Raw genomic sequence first — 20,681 nt, forward strand, 5'->3', positions numbered from 1 at the left:
GCAAGGAATAAGGGAGTGCAGAAAGAAGGAATCACCCATTACTGCATATCTAATGCAGTTCTGTTTAAAAGAAACAAACACTGGCCTGTGCTGTTGTGCTGTTATTTGGCTCTTCAGTATCTTTACCATGAAAATAACTTAATGGGGGTTCAGTCTATTTTTGCTTTCTGAGGTGGCCTGTAATAATTGCACAGATGCATAAGCTGAACTGCTCTCCATATTTAAGGGTTTGAGCCTTGAAGACTGGTGTTGCCATCATGCTCACTTGGAAAAAACAGTTAGTTTAAAGGACAGAAAGATTTGATTTGTTTCCCCTTAAAAATAAATTAATAAAAATATTTCACCAAGATAAAATCAGTAAAATTTTGCATTTGTTTGTATTTTCTGATGTACGAACAATCAACTCAGTCATGTAAAAGCCCTAATTCAGCAGGTACTTTAAAATATGTGGCTAAATTTAACCACAGAGCAGTCTCACTGAAGTTAAGATGAAAACATTAAAGAACCTTGTTGCTCTAAAGAAACTGTAAAATCTATTATATAAAAAACAAATTTGTAAAAAGGAAGTTAACAACTTCAGGATTTCCAGGTGTTTGCTAGGCTCTTATAATTAAAAAATGCAACTGAGCTACTTAATGGATAAGACAGTGTTTCCAGAGAAGATAAAGAAAACTAAACATACACCATCATAGAATCATTTTGGTTGGAAAGGACCTTTAAGATCAGAGTCATTACTTTTTGCTTTGTTCCACTCATTAAATCAAAAATGTATTGTCATTTTAACCTTTGACTCTAAATCCTAGCTGCATCTGTGTAAAATAATCAAAGATAGCTGCAGGTAACCAATCATCTCTTTAATTTGACATGTTCCAGACAACCTTTTATTGTGTTTAAATACGGAATATTTTACTTATTGCAAAGTATCCTGCATAATACAGGTGCTCCACTATAAAATCTTCTCTCTTGCTTATAATTAAGTAAGCCATTCTAAATTTAAAATACCAGTATACAGTACTAAAACCTCCAATTAAAGTTTAATATAAAAATATCAGCACAAAACTCCTTTTTAAAGTCTGTTTATTGTGAGCAACCCAAATGCCTGTTTTATTATTATTAGTTGTAGTATATTAATAGACTTTGCACCCCTACAGTTGCTAATTCATACCATTTTGGGTATTTTGATGATAAGAAATACTAAGTAAGAAAACAGTAAGTATTCAAAGGGTTAATTTGCTTAGAATAATAATAATAACAAATTAGTTTTTTGCATCTTCTTCAGTTCAAAATCCAGCTTTGAGACCGAGGAAGGCTTCCAAATCACATCAATTAAATAAGTGGTCCTTTTAACCAGTAGCAGTTTGATTGCCAATGACTCGAAGAATCTCTTTATGAATGCTTGGTTCCTGTGTATTTATACTTGTATCACCCACTTGACCATCTTCATAACTAAAAAAAAGAATACAGAAAATAAAATCAAATTAGTGTTTTATTAATCTACCTAAAACCATCCAAAACACTGTTTCATTCAATAATCAAGAGTGTTTAATCCATATGTTAACATGTTTCCTATTAAAATGCTCTGTTGCACTTCACTGCACTATATGCAGATCCTAAACTCTCTATAGAGCGAAGGGTGGTAGGGTTGCCATTGTCATCAAAACCCTGAGGTTGAATAATCCACTAGGACCCAAAGGGGACTTCTGCTGGCACCTGACCCATCAACGCATGTTAGCAGCTTCCCTCTTGCTGGAGGTATAAAGGAAAGGGCTGTTTCTGTTTCTGCAGCTGCTCCCAGACCACCCTATGCAAGGCTGGTGCCAAAGCATGCACAATGTACCGCAATGCCTGCGGTACCCAAACTCCTGTCACAAGTGGGCCTCCACTTAGTGGTGACACCATGACAACCTCCAGGGTTTTCCTCCTTATGAGAACTCGCCTGCATTAAGGATTTGCATGGATAAAGCAATCCTGATCACTGAAACGCCCAGTGGTGGTCATTCTGAAGTCAGCGTGCTCCTCCACTGGTCTGCATGACTCTCTTTGGAGGGCTGAAATCTATGCCGATATATAATTACAAGTCATAGGTTAGAGGGGAAATGCTCACATCATAGACAGGAAGCCTTTAACGAATTCCTCAGCTTTAAAACATACACCCAAACACAAGAGATATTTTATGATACATGGATAGACTTACTGTAACATGAGGTAATGCTATAGAGTGGGAAAAATCAGTAACCCTCCATTCATTTATTCTATAACTAAACATCTACTAAACCTTTGTCGCTAACTTATAAATACATTTCCTAAGAAAAGTAAGTACAGAGATAAATAAAAAATGAAGTGATATTTTAAAGAATTAGGAAGAAACATCTTTTATTTACTTCATTTACAGCTATTGGAGGGAACATGGGGAAAAAGGCCTAGAATGGACAGATGTTGAATGTTAAAAGAAGCTTCGTACTCACACAAAGAAAAATCTTGTACACACGTGATCTGTATTGGGAACTACCCATATCTCTCCATGTTTGTGCAGATCAGATGAAGTTATCACTGTCAGGGAAAGAATAAATTTCATAGTGATGAAAACATGCCTGGAAAATATTGCTTTAAAAGATTTGCTTTTTTAAACACTTTAAATAGCCTTCTGGGAATGTGTCGTTTTCCAGTGCATGTCTGTGGCATGGTGTAGACTCCGAGTTGGCTGCTAGTACAAACAGGGAGATGAACTTGATTCTTGTTTCCAAAATATATTTTCCATAAAACACACATGTGTGGGAGACAGTTCTTAATTGGAATGAAAAATGAAAAAGTATATTTGTTAAAAATTGATTTAAAATGGCCATAGGGCTGTTAAGGAGCATCTGAGACAACTAATCAGCCTTTGGAACAGAGATATTTGTGTTTGATGACGTCTGAGACAAAAATGAGATGTGAAAGATAAAGCCTAAAACTGAGATATCACAAATTTGGGATTTGTAATACTACCAAATATTTAAAAAAATATTAGCATAGCAATTATGACTCAAGGGGATCACAAAGCTTGTCAAAACTTGCTCAACATTTAGAAAACAGCAATGTATTTGATGATAGAGTATTTAGAATTAGGACAACACAGGAAAGAAACCTTTTTATTGCTAGGTAGAATCTTTACTATCAATCTGTATTTGAAAATATTTTTATAAATGCATTTAAACACTACCATGAATAAATGCATATTCAATTTTTATTTATCCATTTCTTCCATGAACTGTAATTTTTAACAAACATTTTTCTCTTGTAATTAATTTTATTGAAAATCTATATTAACCACCTCCCCATAATACTTCTTTTCACAGAAAAATGAAGTGAATATGAATGACGTAAAATATATTTTACCAAATATTTAAAATTCACCCTTATAAGATCCATAATCCATTAATAAATGTGAGGAAAGAATGACATAGATGAAAAAATCCTTGGGAAAGATGTTATTTATATTTAAAAAACTTCAGGCATTAAAGGCCAAGTAAATTCTAGTAAACCCTAGATTCATTTCATATCTTCTTCTGAAAGTTTTAGAACTAAAGTTATGTATTTTTCTGTCCAGATCAAATTGCATTTTCATGTTGACTGACATCTCCTTAATCATATTAAATATTTCACTTGAACATTCTCAAAAATATATGTATTAAAAAGTAGTATATATAGCTTAAAGTTTCCATTTTGAAATAACATCTTTTCCACCATCTGTCTGAATTTTTACTTTTAAAAATAAACAAATGCTCAAAATGGAGGGTAAACTGAGTTTAATATAATTTATTTTTGTTCGGCCAATGAGACTAATTACCAGTTACTGGTACAATTCTTACTAAAATTTCATAATTCGTTGTTCTTAAAACCTGCTGAGGTTTCATTAGTTATTAAAAGAATAGCCAAGTCTTTCAAGAATGACCATACTCATATGCACTGGATTTTAACTTCACAAAATTTCTGCAGCCATCAGAGAGAACAGAGTGGTTACTAGACAAACAATATATTTGCCTGAGAAGTGAAAGATTATTTGGAAATTCAATAGGAAAGCTGTTTTTTTCTGACTTATAGGTGTTCAATGCATTTGTCAAGAGCTTGCAAAAAGTCACTGTTTCAAATAAAGACCATGACTTGGGTTATATTGATGGCTTAGGAATATGATCACATTTGAAAGACAAAGCAGATGATCAGTCGCTATGTGCATATGATTATTTCATGAAAATTCAGCATGTGTTAGAGGTTTTGTTTGAAGAGAGAAACATTCTGAACTGAAATATAAAGGTCAGCTATTAAGCAAGTACTCATACACCTCACAGTAGTCTCTTACCTAAAAACAAACAATACTGGAACTAAAGGTCTCACTGATTTGCATCCAGTAACACTGTGTTCATGACTAAAACAGTTTTACAAGGGCTTTCAGCTTACCTTCACATAAGGCTATGCATTTTAAGTTACGGCTTTGCAAAAATTGTGACTGTTGTCCTTTCTTCTGTGACTGAGAAGTAAAAACATGAGAAAACTTAATCAGTGCAGTAAGACAAACTGAGTGAAAAAGTAACAAAGGAGAGGGCTGCTATTTTCAGTGGTTTATTAATGAACAAAGATAGAGGTAGTCTTTCTAAAACATTTCTACTGTATTTCTAAATGTAATAGAATTTCTAAAAACAGGGGGTTTTTTTTTGGATTATCATAGGAGGGATTCGAACTCCTTTATCCAAAAAGAAAAATTCCTAATTATTACAGAATGAATAATATTATTAGAAATATCAGAGTGTTACTGACAAACAAATTGACAGCAGGGGAAAAAAAATTCCAAGATGAATTTGATCATTGATTCTTTGGCCACTACCCTGATATTTTACTGGCCGCCTCATTTCTGAGGGCTTCTGCTGTTACATACCAATCTCTCTCCAAAGCCAGATTATTCTGTAGTTTTTACATGTTAACTATAGAGACAGATGTAAGATTTCTTTCTCAAAATTTAGCCCTACACATAAATGCTATGAGTTTGCTTTAGATAAAGCAGAATTCTAATGGTTTAATATGTAAAAACTATGAAAAAGAAAAACTGACTTGCTATCAATGAAATGCTACTCATTTTTCAGCAATAACCACTCTCAATTCCTTTTTCATCGTTCTTCTGAAAGTCTAGAACTCAGAAAGCAAGGGCTTGCTAAGGGTCATAATGAAATCTGTATTTTGTTTTCTTTCTCTTCCCAAATACTACTACTTGGAAAAGAAGGGCACAGGGACCTGCAGTATACTCTGTAAATTGCTACTAAAAGCAGTTGATCTGTATTTGATGGTTGCAGTCTCTGAAGTTGATTTCATTCAATAAAATAAAACTGTTAGCTTTCACAAAGGGAATATTGCCTCCTTTTCAGCTATCAAGTTCCCAAATATAAAACCATAAATCTTCCAGAGATGGTTGATGTACTGTACCTGTGATGTATTACTGCCCTTACTGCCTGAAGCTGGTTCATCTTTAGCTGACACCTTCTGCTGCTTCTTGTTCATCCCTAAGAATATTAAAATCATGTAAGATACCTTGGCATATGCCTTCATAAGCAAAGTTAAGTATGGAGAATGAAACAGGTAGCACAGTGGGAATCAGTCCTTTGCATGGCAATCAAAAAGCTAGTTAACTTTGTCACAGAATATTTTGATTTAATCTGGCAAATTACCAACACATCTGCATGTGTTGCAAAGACCTTAGGAAAGTCAAATTAGCATTAAGAAGGTGCAAAAGCAAATAAACATGAGCTTAAATGACACTGAATTCAGCTCAGGAATGCTCTTAGGTGGTTGCTTAACAGAGTTGCATGTCAGCATGTCTTGAGTTTAACTGACCCTATTCAGGTTGAAGTAACACAGTCTGATTTATGGTGGGTGGGACAGTAAAATCATGAGAGAAAGAACTTTAGATATTAAACTTTAACACTTTATTTAGACTTATTAGAAGTCTAAATAATTTTTAGGAGTAGTAATTTATTTAAAGGTAGTTTTAAAGTCTACCTTGGTTTAATTAATTTATCTACAGGTAAAAGTATTAAATTATTTTTCAGCCACAGAATCACAGAATCAATCAGGTTAGAAGAGACCTCTGGGATCATCGAGTCCAACCATTGCCCTGACACCACCCTGTCAACTAGACCATGGCACTAAGTGCCATGCCCAGTCTTTTCTTAAACACATCCAGAGATGGTGACTCCACCACCTCCCTGGGCAGCCCATTCCAATGTCTAATGACCCTTTCTGAAAAGAAATTCTTCCTAATATCCAACCTGAACCTCCCCTGGAGAAGCTTGAGGTTATGTCCTCTTGTCCTATCGCTAGTTGCCTGGGAGAAGAGGCTGACTCCCACTCCACTACAAGCTCCCTTCAGGTAGTTGTAGACTGCAATAAGGTCACTTCTGAGCCTCCTCTTCTCCAGGCTAAACAACCCCAGCTCCCTCAGCCGTTCCTCAGAGGTCAGACCCTCCAGACCCTTCACCAGCTTGGTCGCCCTCCTCTGGACTCACTCCAACACCTCAGCATCTTTCTTGAAGTGCGGGGCCCAGAACTGGACACAGTATTCAAGGTGTGGTCTCACCAATGCCGAGTACAGAGGGACGATCGCTTCCCTAGACCGGCTGGCTACACTATTCCTAATAGAGGCCAGGATGCCATTGGCCTTCTTGGCCACCTGGGCACACTGCTGGCTCATGTTTAGCCGGCTGTCAATCAGCACCCCCAGGTCTCTTTCCGCTGTGCCGCTTTCTAACCACTCTTCCCCCAGCCTGTAGCGCTGCATGGGGTTGTTGTGGCCAAAGTGTAAGACCCGGCACTTGTTCTTGTTGAACCTCATGCCGTTGGTCTCGGCCCATCTATCTAACCTGTCCAGATCCCTCTGTAGGGCCTTCCTACCCTCCAGCAGATCGACACTCCCACCCAGCTTGGTGTCATCTGCAAATTTGCTGAGGGTGCACTCAATCCCTACGTCTAGATCATCTATAAAGATATTGAACAGCACCAGCCCCAAAACTGAGCCCTGGGGAACAGCTTTGATTCAATTTCCATCTCAGAAATCTAAACACCTACATTTGTGCCTTACATCTCTCTTCTATTCCTCATGTTGGTTTATATAAAATTCCTTTATTTTATGCTACTACAGGCTTCCTTGCTTTTCCAGTATCCCATATTACATGGCAGTTTGCAAACACAGACTGAATTATGGAGAAGTTTAAGTCTTTGAACTAACAGGGAGCGTAGGACTCCTCTGTGTTTTTTATTGGCATCAAGTATTATATACTTCATGGGAATACAGGCCTCCTTTCTGGAGGAGACTGGATGGAAGGGACCAAAAAAGGTAGAGATGAGAAAAAAACACACTGAAGCTGACAAAGCAACGTTGTCCAAAGAGAAGGACATTTTGTTAGATAATGATACCGCAACCCGCACTTTTAGTGAGTCCTAAAGAGCTTCCATACTTGTGTGATCTCTGAAAAGCTAAAAGTGCATTTAGAGATTACTGATATTGAAATTCAATAAATACTAGTAAAAAATGCTGAGCTCTTAAAATGAATCGTGACATTACCTAAAAATACTGAAAATCAGAAAGCATAGCAAACTCTCAGAATTAAACTTATCTACATGCACACAAACACACATTCAACTATACTAACACTTCCATATGTGAGGAAATGTAGAGACATGCATTTGGTGGATAAGGAATTGGCTAGATGGTTGCACTCAAAGAGTTGCGGTCAACGGCTTGATGTCCAAGTGGAGATCACTGACGAGTGGGGTCCCTCAGGGGTCGGTACTGGGACCAGTATTATTTAATATCTTTGTCAGGGACATGGACAGTGGGATGGAGTGTGCCCTCAGCAAGTTTGCAGATGACACCAAGCTGCGTGGTGTAGGTGACACACTTGAGGGAAGGGATTCTACCCAGAAGGACCTTGACAGGCTAGAGAGGTGGGCCCATGCAAACCTCATGAAGTTCGACAAGGCCAAGTGCAAGGTCCTGCACATGGGTCAGGGCAATCCCAAGCACAAATACAGGCTGGGCGGAGAATGGATTGAGAGCAGCCCTGAGGAGGACTTGGGGGTGATGGTTGATGAGAAGCTCAACATGAGCTAGCAATGCGTGCTTGCAGCCCAGAAAGCCAACCATATCCTGGGCTGCATCAAAATAAGCATGGCCAGCAGGTCGAGGGAGGTGATTCTGCCCCTCTACTCTGCTCTCATGAGACCCCCACCTGGAGTACTGCATTCAGCTCTGGGACCCCCAGCATAAGGAAGACATAGACCTGCTCGAGCAAGTCCAGAGGAGGGCCATAAAGATGATCAGGGGGTTGGAGCACCTCTCCTATGAAGACAGGTTGAGAGAGTTGGGGCTGTTCAGCCTGGAGAAGAGAAGTCTCCAGGGAAGACCTTATAGCAGCCTTCCAGTACCTGAAGGGGGCCTACAGGAAAGCTGGAGAGGGACTCTTTCTCAGGGAGTGTAGTGATAGGAGAAGGGGTAACAGTTTTAAACTGAAAGCGGGTAGATTTAGATTAGATATTAGGAAGAAATTCTTTACCATGAGGGTGGTGAGACACTGGAACAGGTTGCCCAGAGAAGTTTTGGATGACCCCTCCCTGGCAGTGTTCAAGGCCAGATTGGATGGGGCTTTGAGCAACCTGGTCTAGTGGAAAGGTGTCCCTGCCCATGGCAGAGGGGTTGGAACTAGATGATCTTTAAGGTCCCTTCCAACCCAAACCATTCTATGATTCTATGAAATGGTAAATACAACATAACTAAAAGAAAAAGTCACTGTAATTTAAAATCTCTGCAAAAGTTTCTTCACATACACATTGGTGTATCATGTTGCTATTGTGCTTCTATTTATGATTTTATTACAGAATCACAGAATCACAAAATCACAGAATGTTAGGGATTGGAAGGGACCTCGAAACATCATCTAGTCCAATCCCCCTGCCGGAGCAGGATTACCTAGATCATATCACACAGGAACGTGTCCAGGTGGGTTTTGAATGTCTCCAGAGAAGGAGACTCCACAACCTCTCTGGGCAGCCTGTTCCGGTGTTCAGTTACCCTCACCGTAAAGAAGTTTTTCCTCAAATTTAAGTGGAACCTCCTGTGCTCCAGCTTGCACCCATTGCCCCTTGTCCTGTCAAGGGATGTCACTGAGAAGAGCCTGGCTCCATCCTCTTGACACTTGCCCTTTACATATTTATAAACATTAATGAGGTCACCCCTCAGTCTCCTCTTCTCCAAGCTAAAGAGACCCAGCTCCCTCAGCCTCTCCTCATAAGGGAGATGTTCCACCCCCTTAATCATCTTTGTGGCTCTGTGCTGGACTCTCTCTAGCAGTTCCCTGTCCTTCTTGAACTGAGGGGCCCAGAACTGGACACAATATTCCAGATGCGGCCTCACCAGGGCAGAGTAGAGGGGGAGGAGAACCTCTCTTGACCTGCTAACCACACCCCTTCTAATACACCCCAGGATGCCATTGGCCTTCTTGGCCACAAGGGCACATTGCTGGCTCATGGTCATCCTGCTGTCCACTAGGACCCCCAGGTCCCTTTCCCCTACGCTGGTCTCCAACAGGTCTGCCCCCAACTTGTACTGGTACATGGGGTTGTTCTTGCCCAGATGCAGGACTCTACACTTGCCCTTGTTATATTTCCCTGCTCTTCTCTCCAGCCTGTCTAGGTCTCTTTGAATTGCAGCACAGCCTTCTGGTGTGTCAGCCACTCCTCCCAGTTTTGTGTCATCAGCAAACTTGCTGACAGTGCACTCTATTCCCTCATCCAAGTCATTAATGAATATATTGAATAGTACTGGTCCCAGTACCGACCCTTGAGGGACTCCACTAGATACAGGCCTCCAACTGGACTCTCTCCCATTGACCACCACTCTCTGGCTTCTTTCCTTCAGCCAGTTCCCAATCCACCTCACTACCCGATCATCCAGACCACACTCCCTCAGTTTAGCTGCGAGGATGCTGTGGGAGACTGTGTCAAACGCTTTGCTGAAATCGAGATAGACCACATCCACAGCTTTATCATCATCTATCCACCGGGTTATGTCCTCATAAAAGGCTATCAAGTTGGTTAAGCGTGACTTCCCCTTGGTGAAGCCATGTTGACTGCCCCTAATGATCCTCCTATCCTTGATGAGCCTAGAGACAGCACCAAGGACAAGTTGTTCCATTACCTTTCCAGGGATGGAGGTGACTTCCACCAGCTCCCTCAGCACCCACAGGTGCATCCCATCAGGACCCATGGATTTATGCGTGTCCAGGTTGCTTAATTGGTCCCTGACCCAGCCCTCATCAACCAAGACAGATTCCTCCTCTATCCTGACTTCTTCTGGGGCCTCAGGGGTCCGGGGCTCCTCAGGACAGCCTCCAGCAGTATAGACAGAGGCAAAGAAGGCATTCAGTAACTCTGCCTTCTTTTTTTTTTTTCTCTTATTCTTACACAGAAAACTCTGCATCACTCACTTTTGGATTTATTAGTGAGATAAATTATGCTTCCTCCTCTTCTCATGCTATAAATAAACACACTGTCCTGTACTTTCTGTGTAACCCTGACATGGTGATACTTGAGAATATTCTTAAACATAGACAGTTGAATGTGTATATTGATGAATGTTTGTTTTGTCAGATCAGGTCCTAAAAGCCCATGAATCCATAGATAATGTTAGATGGACTTAGGCAGATACTGACAAAAAAAAAAAAAAAAAAAAAAAAAAAAATCACAAACACAGAGTTCGATTTCCACTTGTCTTTGTTTAGCCCGCACCGAGGGCTAAACAATAGCAGTTTTTCTCTCACCCAATGTCCCTTCCCCAACTGAGGAAGGAAATTGGGAAAAGGAGGGAGACTTGTAGGTTGAAGTTAACCAGATTTAATGAAAAGAAGAAATCAATATAAATGAAAACACAAAACAGACAAAGTATACTTATCCACAGAGCACTGACAAGTTACTCCAGGAATCGGGAAGGGGAAGGGGAAACCCACCCCTTCACCCCTCTTTTTAGCAAACCCTCCCTTTTATAGTGAACTTGATGTCAATGATATAGAATGCACCTGTGGGCCAGCCAGGGTCAGCTGCCCTGCATTTAACTGCTAAGGGCCTTGATCACCATGGCTGGCCACAAACTGAAACCAAATCTCAATAAAACCAGGACACCACTGCATAATCAAGACCTGCTCCATTACACACAGCATCTAGTATTAGCTAGTATTTACTTCAAGCACAGTGTCAAGATACTAGGTACCTTGGAAAATGAGGACAGGTATTTAATAAGGAAACTTAGTTTTTTCTCTTTTTAAAAATAATTAAATCTTGGCCTACAAAGATAAAATTTACTACAGTGTTGTAATCAGTGAGGCTAGTAATAAAAGCAGTAGACTAAGATACCCCCCTATATTTCTCCAACTTTAGAGTGATTTATAAATATCACCTGAGTAACCAAATGATATGCTTGACAATGGACTAAGGTAGATTCCACTTCCAAACATTGCACCATGGAGCTGAAAAAGAGCAGAGTGATTGTTTAACGTTAATTTCGTTATCTGGATAAAATAATAATGATAGGCACAGGTCGTAATGTAGATAAGCATCTGCCCCACTGCACTAATTTATTGTCTGGTAATAAATGGTGTTCAAAGAAGTCTTTAAAAAAATCATGCTGTTAATATACAACTAAGATACTGTATATTCTGGAAACCATGTCCAAATACCCAAAGATAATTTTACATCAGATTTATATATAAAATTGCATTTTCTGTTTTTAAACCTAACATTACCATGAAGGATGCCTACAGAGGGTGCTTCTGTAGATGGCCAAATAGACCTTAGCCTTAACAAGGCTGAGCAAGCTCAGCCTGTGTCTCACATCAAAATCCTGGCAGGAACCACAGCTTAAGCCAGCCTTTGTGAATAATCATCAGCAACAGCTGCTTTTCTTTTCTTTAAGGTAAGAAATGAAGAGATGGTGATAACACTGCTCATATGCTATAGAAAAATTCAGTCACTAGTTCAGCCTGAGTACTGGAGGAATGGGTTCAATCAAGCTTTTGCCTGAGCCCATTCAGACATGCATATCCCATCATTGCAGGACTGCACTTTAGCCACAAAGCTACCAGCTGTCCTAAAAGAAGAGAGGAAAGGGAAGACTCTTCTTCACCATCATCACTGCTCCATGTCATGGAGCTTGGGCTAAGTAACAAAACTGAGCACTTTTTATTAGCACTGTGGTCATTTTCTTGTCTGGAAAGGGGGAAGTGTGGGTTTCGCTTCTCCTCCAGGGACTGACTGCTTTATGTGGAGAAGTCTTTAAAGAAAACACACAAAGTAGTTGTTGGAGCACAAACGAGAACCCAGAGTATCTCCTGCCCAGGTAGATATTATGACCACTGGGCTTCAGAGTCATGTTCACCCTTTCTTTCCCCTGACCCAATGACATTTACATCATCTCTGCAATGTGCCAGAGCTCCCATAGGAATGTGCAATAATGCTCTCACTCCTCCAGGTTCTACAATGTTGTATAGGATCTTTGGTGAGTACATATTTTTTTCTGACTGGTTGGTACTGGGGTAAGCAGAATGAACTGGGCTCAGAATATGCCCTAGTTGTGCGAGAGGTTTAAAAGTGATGACTTGTATAAAACAGGGCTTTATTGCTTCTTCCTCTTCCCAGTATCTCAACCTTGAACAAAAAATATAAACATGAACAAAGGGGTTTACTTTGGTGAATTTTGGTGTGTAAATCCTGCTTTCTTGGGAAAGTATCTTACAAAGATGCTAATAAAAACACCCAAACCACTAAGAGGAATAGCAGAGATTTCCATTCCTTTTTTTCAGTGTTTCCTGTTCCCCAATCCTTAGTCAGCACCCTGGGATCCTCCTCCAAGGTATCATGGACTCAGCTCTGGGGAAAGAGCCGTCAAAACCCTGATGCTAAAATACTCTGAATTACAGCTCTCCAGTCTCTCTGATACTGCCTACTTTGCTCTGCAATAGTGGTCTTCTGATGATTCAGTCTGAGAAACTGAACTGAAGTTTGCAATAGCTCCCTCCTGGCCAGTACACTCATATTCCCTTCCCAAGGAAACCAGAGGAGAAGAGAAGATACTGTAAACCCAGCTTCTGTAAATCTAGTATGCTCTTGGATCCTATAACAGACATAGTTTATGTAGCTCTAAATTTTAATCCCTGAGACTGCTTTTAAGCAGTACCGAGCTAAGCCTCCTGACAGTGCTGCTGTGCAATGTAAAATTGAAACACTGATTCCACCGATGGGACTTTTTAGCCATTTTAGCAGACACATTATTTCATTTTAATTGCTTCAGAAAAGTACCTTTTCCAGGAAACATGAGGGTATTTGAAATCACCCCTTTTTGCCACCTATATGGCTACCAGAACCACATCCCTTGAAAACTCGCCTAAGCTGAATATGTAATCAAACGTGCACAGGTTAGCCAGTCTATTTAGTGTACTATTTACCTGCAGCCTTGTATTGGAAGCAACAACTAAGCCGTTCCTCAGGATGGAATGCCAATTTTCAATATGTGAACCACTAATAAAATGAAAGAGATGTTAAAATCTACAGTGTAAAATGCAAAATGAAATCAGTAATCCTTTAAAACAATAAATTCCCAGCTGTAAACCTCAAATGGCAAGAACAAAAAAAATAGCATGGCATTTTGGTAACCTTTGATTAATATGACTATATGTACTCACTGAAATGCAAAGGTACTTCCGTAGAGATTTTTAGCAGCTCGGAAATTGGATTCTTTGGCTGGTGGACTGCTGAGAAGTAGGAACTGATGGGGAGTGTGCATAAACTTCAGTTGCTGTAAAATATAACAGTGTACAAGTGAAAAGTTGATTAACACAAAAGCACTGTATTTCCATAATGGTAGTTCTTAAGATACCATGCTGTTCCACACAGTATATGACTGCATCTAAATAACTACATGAACTAAGTTGAAATTGGTCTCATTACCATAGTTTTAACCTGAAATCAAACAGTAAAAATGCCCTTCAGTTTATGAAACATATGGAAATTTCTGAAACATATTTCAACCTAATATGGCTCTGGTAAAGTAATTAAATTGAACAATTTCATCATGGTATTCTGATCAGAGCTGGCTTTGAATTAAGGTTCAGATTTGAAAGGCTGCAGATTACTACACCCTTAATCAGAGGATCAGAGGCATACATACTCAGAAATGAATCTCAGCACCATTCCTCTAAAATTCTAGAGCTATATTCTTTTTACAGTGTACTCATGTGGATCTCCTGGTACATCATGTTTGTTTGCACTGTTTTTTTGTACAACTCTGTATCTAATATTCTATATGGTAACAAAACAAATAGTGATGTTCTCACCCAATCTCAGATGACGAGGTAGACACCTGCATTTGAGCTACCCACCTCAAATAGGCTTTTTCTAAGCATTATTCCTTTGACCTATTTTAAATATTCACAACATGATTCTATGAGTCATGACCTGAAACTGCCAATTTCTCTCCCCTGTCTATTAATGGAGGCTATGTGATTAATTTGAACGTAGGCACCTACATTTAGACGGGAGACTCCCACCTAAAATGCTAATATGAGCAATGAGAAATGATAAAATAATAAAGAACCCACAGACACTTACCCTATTCATCGGTAGCTTCACAATATGTGATCTATTACTAGAAATAACCCTAAAATAAGAAACAGTTAGATGTATTAGACATGATAACCAAACAGAACTTTTCTTCTTAAGCACGTGTTATTAATGGACACCACAAAGCACCCAGCTGCAGGCCTTTGAACCTATCAGATGGAAGTAGACCAAATCTTGATTAGAAAATCAGATCTGAGGCCATACAAATAAGCTGGAGTCTTTCCAGTGTTTTCAGAGGGCCCAGATGAGGTCCAGAAACAGTCCAGAAACAAATGCGGTTGCAAATGTCAACCCTGATGTTAATTCTTAGGGTGAGTTTATACCAAATTAAACTGGTGATTATTCATTCAACTTGATACTTCAATAATTATCATCTCATGTGAGTCAATTTTATACCACTGTAGAAGAGGATGTGCAAGCGGGTCTTGTTTATCCATCTGCTTCTTTATTTCCAAGTAAGGTGCCTAGAAAAGAGTAATTATGTTCTTTATTTCTACTTGAAATCATAAGGTTAAATTTTATATGTTACATTGCCCATGATTTCATCTATTAAAACGAACACATGGGACTCATTATTAGGCTTAAATCACAGTTTTACTGACATTTAGCGTTGTACAGTTATAAATGTGTTTTGACAACAACAAGAATTAATACAGCAATTATTTTCCCTGGAGTAAAATATAAGCATATAATTAGCATCAAGATGAGTACATTATAGCAAACATTGGTGATCTCAGGGAGAACAGCAGAAGACGTCTATTTATGTTTGGCTCTTGGAATAAGAAATTGGACTGTAACTTCACAAAATTAAGTCTCTCAAAATATCCCAAGATAATCCACTCCAATTTGTTAACTATTTTATGGTATAAACTGGTAAAATACTGTATCAGTTTATAATCCCTTTGAAAACTGTCCTGGTTTGGACTAAAACAGAACCAATTTTCCTTTCAGTGATTTTTACTTTCAGCTAAGTCTCTTCTAAGTAACTGCACTTTCTGAAACTAACTGCATGTTTTGCAGACAGTGTCTGCTTCTAGGGCTGATAACACTCAAAGTTTATAGTTATCACTGAGGCACTGGTAGGAATGTTATGCAGAAAGGCTCTTGCTGTACTTATTCTTAGAGAAACCAAGGTCATTGCTAAATTCCTCACTGATTACGAGTGAAGAGCCGTAGAAGGGTCGCACGTCCAGGGAGGAGTGGACAAGACAGGTGACCCAAAATTGACCAACGAGGGTATTCCATCCCATACGCGTCATTCTCAGTATAAAGCGGGGGGATCATGAGGGTCTCGCTCTCTTCTGCTATGGCTGGCGTCCAAAGAGGACTCTGTCTGTTTATCTGCTGCCCCCAATCCCGATCTGTGTGTCTCTGAATCCAGTTCCCGTCCATCGCTGGGCCCAGCCTGGGCCTTCCCGGAGCCTGCCCTGCAGTGCCGGGGGTGACATGGCCGACATTGGGGGAGCTTGATCTTGGGTTTTGTATATATTTGTATATATTTAATAATTTCCATTATTATTATTATGCTCTTTTTGATTATTATAGTTTATTAAAAGTGTTTTACCTTTCCAACCCATAAGTTTCTCTCCCTTTTCTCTTTTCCTTCCCCTTCTGGGTGGGGGGGGAGGGTTAACAGAGAGTATCTGCCACCAGTTTAATAGCCGGCCCAGCTTTAAACTGTGACAGATTTATTGGCGCCCAACGTGGGGCTCGAGAGAAGCTCCAACAGGTTGCTCTGATAAGTCGAATCCCAGCTACGGCAGGAGGAGACCCAGATAGCTCACTCGTGAGAGTATCAGATTTCTTCCTTTGAGAATCTTGAGGGGTTGGAAATTAAAACAGACAGCTCACATCATGTCGTTTTTTAGCGAAGTGCTATCTCGTCTTTTTATAGAGTTTCTTTCACAGTTGAGTATTGCAATGCTGCCTTACCTGCCGTATGCACTGTGTTACTGCTTGATTCTTCTTAATGTTTACATGCCGTTTAGCAGTGGGCGCTGGTCAAAATGCATCGTTTTGCTATGGGGTTTGATACTGATTTATGCCGTGATAAACTGGGCCGTTACCATTCTGATCTCTTATCTCTATGACACAATGATGGGCAGCTTTAACCGCGAATCAGTAGCAGTGACTTCATCTGCATACTCTGGGTGTCCTTTAGCTGATTCTGTTAATAATTAATACACTTTGCATTTTACTTTGGGAAATAGTATCCTTCCCTTTTCTGCCAAGCTGATTCCAGTAGATTTTGAAAATGGTTGGGGCTATCTAAATGGCATGTTCCTATTTTTGTTTTTTATGAATGTGTTTCAGGTGTGGTATAAAATTAAATATTAGTGTAGGTGTTATCTAGGCATCTCAGCCACTGCAGCCCCCACAACGGCCACTGTATCTACTCAAACCCTGGCAAGGACAAGGGCTAGGCCCTCGCCCCTGCCAGCGAGCCTCAGCACTCCCACGACAACCACTGCACCCCCCCCAACAGCTGCTGCATCTACTCGACCTTCAACAACGGGCACTGCAGCTACTCCAATTCCGACAACGGGCACTGCAGCTATGCCAGTCAGCAACTTCCACTGCAGCATCCCCTGTGACAACCACTGCATCCACTCTACTCCTAACAACAGGCACCGCAGTCACACCAACTCTGACAGATCCTGCAGTAACTCTAACTCTGACAACGGGCACTGTAGTTACTTTAACCTCGACGATGGGCACTGCAGCTACACCAACCCTGGTGTCTGCCACGGTGATTCTACCCCCATCTGCTACTGGTGCTCAGTGCAGATGCAAGTGCTCTATGCCTACTTCAGGACCAGAGGACCAATCTGTGCCGGTATCAATTGCCCCTGTAATCAGGAAGAAATACTGAAAGAAACCAGCTCCTGAAGTGAAGGATGAGGATGCAGAGCCTTCTCAGGCAGAGCCATCACCTGACGCAGGTGAGGGTCCTTCTCAGGCAGAGCCATCACCTGATGCAGATGAGGGCCTTCTTGGTCTTCTTCTTAAAGCAGAGCCATCACAGGAGGAAGACTCAGATGTGGAGGTAACCTACCACTCCCTATCCCTGAAGGACGTGCGAAATATAAGGAAAGACTTCAGCCATCATGAAGGTGAGCTAATTATCACCTGGTTGCTCTGATGCTGGGATAATGGGGTGGATAGCATGGACTTGGATGGTAGAGAAGCCAGACAGCTGGGATCCCTGTCCAGAGATGGTGGTATTGATAAGGCGCTTGCGAAAAAGCCAAACACTATCAGTCTCTGGAGGCGACTGTTGTCAGCTGTAAAGAGCAGGTATCCCTTTAAAGATGATGTTTTGAGCCACCTAAGCAAATGGACCACTATAGAAAAAGGTATTAACTACCTTAGAGAACTAGCTGTGCGAGAGATCATTTATGGACACCCATGGGAAATTGTAGATCCTGTAGATCCTGATGAAGTGGAATGCAACCGATCCATGTTCCGGAAGGTTGTGAAGAGTGCTCCACCGACATATACCCCTACATTGTCAATATTGATCTGGGGAGAAGATGCTATGGCACCATCTACTGTGGGTAAAATGGCTAACTGTATGCGACAGTATGAAGATAGTATTTCTTCCCCACTGCAGACCCGCATCTCGGCTGTGGAAAAACTGACTAAGGAAAACAAGGACTCATTTAAACAACTGTCAGACAAACTGTCCACGATAGAGAATAAACTTGACTACCTACACAGGCCCGCATCGCAGCCATTAGGAGAAGACACCCTCCTACAGGACCAGCTCAAAGGAAATGGAACACATCACAAGGTATCCTGTGGTTTGCCCTGCGTGATTATGGGGAGGACATGAGCACATGGCATGGACAACCTACCAGTTCCCTACAGGCACGAGCACGTGAGTTGCAAGGTAGAAGAAAAACTACAGAGAGTTTTCCTAGGAGGATGGCTGCTCCAGTTACCAGTGAGCAGGACTCCAGGCAGGGTAGATGGGCCTCAAATTCCTATTTCCCAAATGTGAATAGGGGGAATGAAGGTCCAATCCCCGTGAGCAGCACGAATCCATTCCTTAACTAGGGGGGCCCTGCCTCCAGCCAGGTGGAGGAGAGGGACAACCGAGTTTATTGGACTGTGTGGATTCGATGGCCTGGCACATCAAAACCACAAAGGTATCGAGCCCTGGTAGACACTGGTGCACAGTGCACCCTAATGCCATCGGATCATAAAGGGACAGAATCCATCAGTATTTCCAGAGTGATGGGGGGATCTCAAGTGTTATCTGTATTGGAGGCTGAAGTGAGCCTAACTAGGAATGAATGGAAAAAGCACCCCATTGTGACTGGCCCAGATGCTCCATGCATCCTTGGCATAGACTACCTCAAGAGAGGATATTTTAAGGACCCAATAACAATAAACATAAGTACAGCTATCAGATTCTGTCCCACTGTGAATATTGAGAAAACGTATGGTAGCAATCCCAAGAGACCCAACCTTCCAAGTCCCCAACCATACTTAGTTGATCAAGTGTTTTATTATAATAGAAATAAAGCTATAATTCAGAATACCATCACAAAATCAATTTATTTTGCTTTGGAAATAAAAGACCCAGGTTGACTTGGATATTTGGTGATCATCTTGTTACAGTTTCCCATTTTGCTTTTATGATCTCTTATTTAAACTTCAAAAGATCTGAGTTCTACTTCGTCACTTTTATTTGACTGCCATTATGGATGCTCTAGGTTTGTTATTTTTAAACACACATTTTAATATTATTACAGCTCTATAGGAAAGAGATGATACTGTTGACTTCCCCACTCATCATAGGCAAGCAATAAAAACATCTTCTTAGTTCTAGAAATAGTGATTAAGTTATGTAAAGATTTTTAAACTCACCTGTGTCATCTCTCTAATAGAAGTGATACTATCCAATGCTTTCATGACTCGGTCATAATTCTTCTTCTGATGTAGCATAAAATAAGCAAATAAATTAAAAGAATATTGGTCTTTGGCTCTACAAAAACCTGAATTCTTTGAGTGTGTGTAAAACCAAATTTAGGACGAATGTTCAGCAAACCAATCCTTTCAAACATTTCTAACCAATAGCTTCCTTCTACCTTACATACAGACTTTCTCATTCATAGTCCAGGAAAATTCCCTGAAAAAATATCATGTTGGCTTTTCTTTGAATTTCACTGGAATCCCCAACACACAAAAATGTGACTCACTTAAAAAATTAGGTCACTTTTTAAACAAATATTTGTAACTAAATACAGGCTCTGCCAGTTATTTGAACAATATGCTATTAAGTTAAATAATGCAGTGAACAAATAGATTTTAAATAAAATGCTAAATAAGCAAATGTGTTTACTTTGCTAACAGCTCTATAAAACTTCAGACGTCCTTCAGTTGTCCCTCTGCCTCACCCTGACCCTTGTCTACCTTCTGACTGGGAACCGCTATGAGAGGGCTCCACCTTTTCTGAGCGGATGAGCTTAACAGTCATGCTTCACCAGCTCCACATACCACGTTGCCTTCAGGAGCCTCACTGTTCCCCATCTTTGGGCCTTGACAACTTCTGCCCATGGGCTTTCACCTCACCCATGATGGCAAGAAGCTGGGAGGAGGTGGTGTGGGACCTGCCAGCCCAGGGGCTCTCTCCACTCCTCTTCTGGTGTGACCCTTTTTACATTCCCTCATCTGCTTCAAACCCCTGCCCTGCCCAGCCACCAGACTAGCTGTCTCCTCATCAGCCCCTTTACAAGCACGTCCGGCAAGTCTTCCTTCCCTCACTCTACAGAACACACTCGCCCCTTCCTCTGAGAAAGACCACTGCTAACTGGCCTTTGTTCAGAAAGTGAAATGCATCACAATGCAGGTCATCCAAAGTTCTCATTTACGCCCTTGAGGATAGCTCAAGTGAGCTGTAATACTTCACAGCTTCCCTAAGGTTTCCCTGAGAGGCAGCATTTGCAGCCTGTGGAGCAAGTAGTGCAAACACAGTTCTTTTTACT

The 20,681-nt window shown here is 40.7% G+C and overlaps 1 protein-coding gene across 2 annotated transcripts in view; it reads right to left on the reverse strand.

Moving 5' to 3' along the window:
* Positions 1–1,343: 1,343 nt before the first annotated feature.
* Positions 1,344–20,681, reverse strand: part of LOC137675732 (protein mono-ADP-ribosyltransferase PARP8) — a 189,046-nt gene continuing 169,708 nt past the window's right edge. For both annotated transcript variants that reach the window (XM_068421923.1, XM_068421922.1), the window contains 10 exons: positions 19,564–19,629; positions 15,085–15,152; positions 14,677–14,725; positions 13,752–13,864; positions 13,515–13,587; positions 11,471–11,540; positions 5,452–5,528; positions 4,435–4,504; positions 2,466–2,550; positions 1,344–1,446 (listed from right to left, as the gene is read on the reverse strand). In XM_068421923.1, the coding sequence (XP_068278024.1) occupies positions 1,344–1,446; positions 2,466–2,550; positions 4,435–4,504; positions 5,452–5,528; positions 11,471–11,540; positions 13,515–13,587; positions 13,752–13,864; positions 14,677–14,725; positions 15,085–15,152; positions 19,564–19,629 (774 nt within the window). The remainder of the gene's footprint in view (positions 1,447–2,465; positions 2,551–4,434; positions 4,505–5,451; positions 5,529–11,470; positions 11,541–13,514; positions 13,588–13,751; positions 13,865–14,676; positions 14,726–15,084; positions 15,153–19,563; positions 19,630–20,681) is intronic.

This window comes from Nyctibius grandis, chromosome W (genome assembly GCF_013368605.1).
Source record: "Nyctibius grandis isolate bNycGra1 chromosome W, bNycGra1.pri, whole genome shotgun sequence".
Classification (NCBI taxonomy): domain Eukaryota; kingdom Metazoa; phylum Chordata; class Aves; order Nyctibiiformes; family Nyctibiidae; genus Nyctibius; species Nyctibius grandis.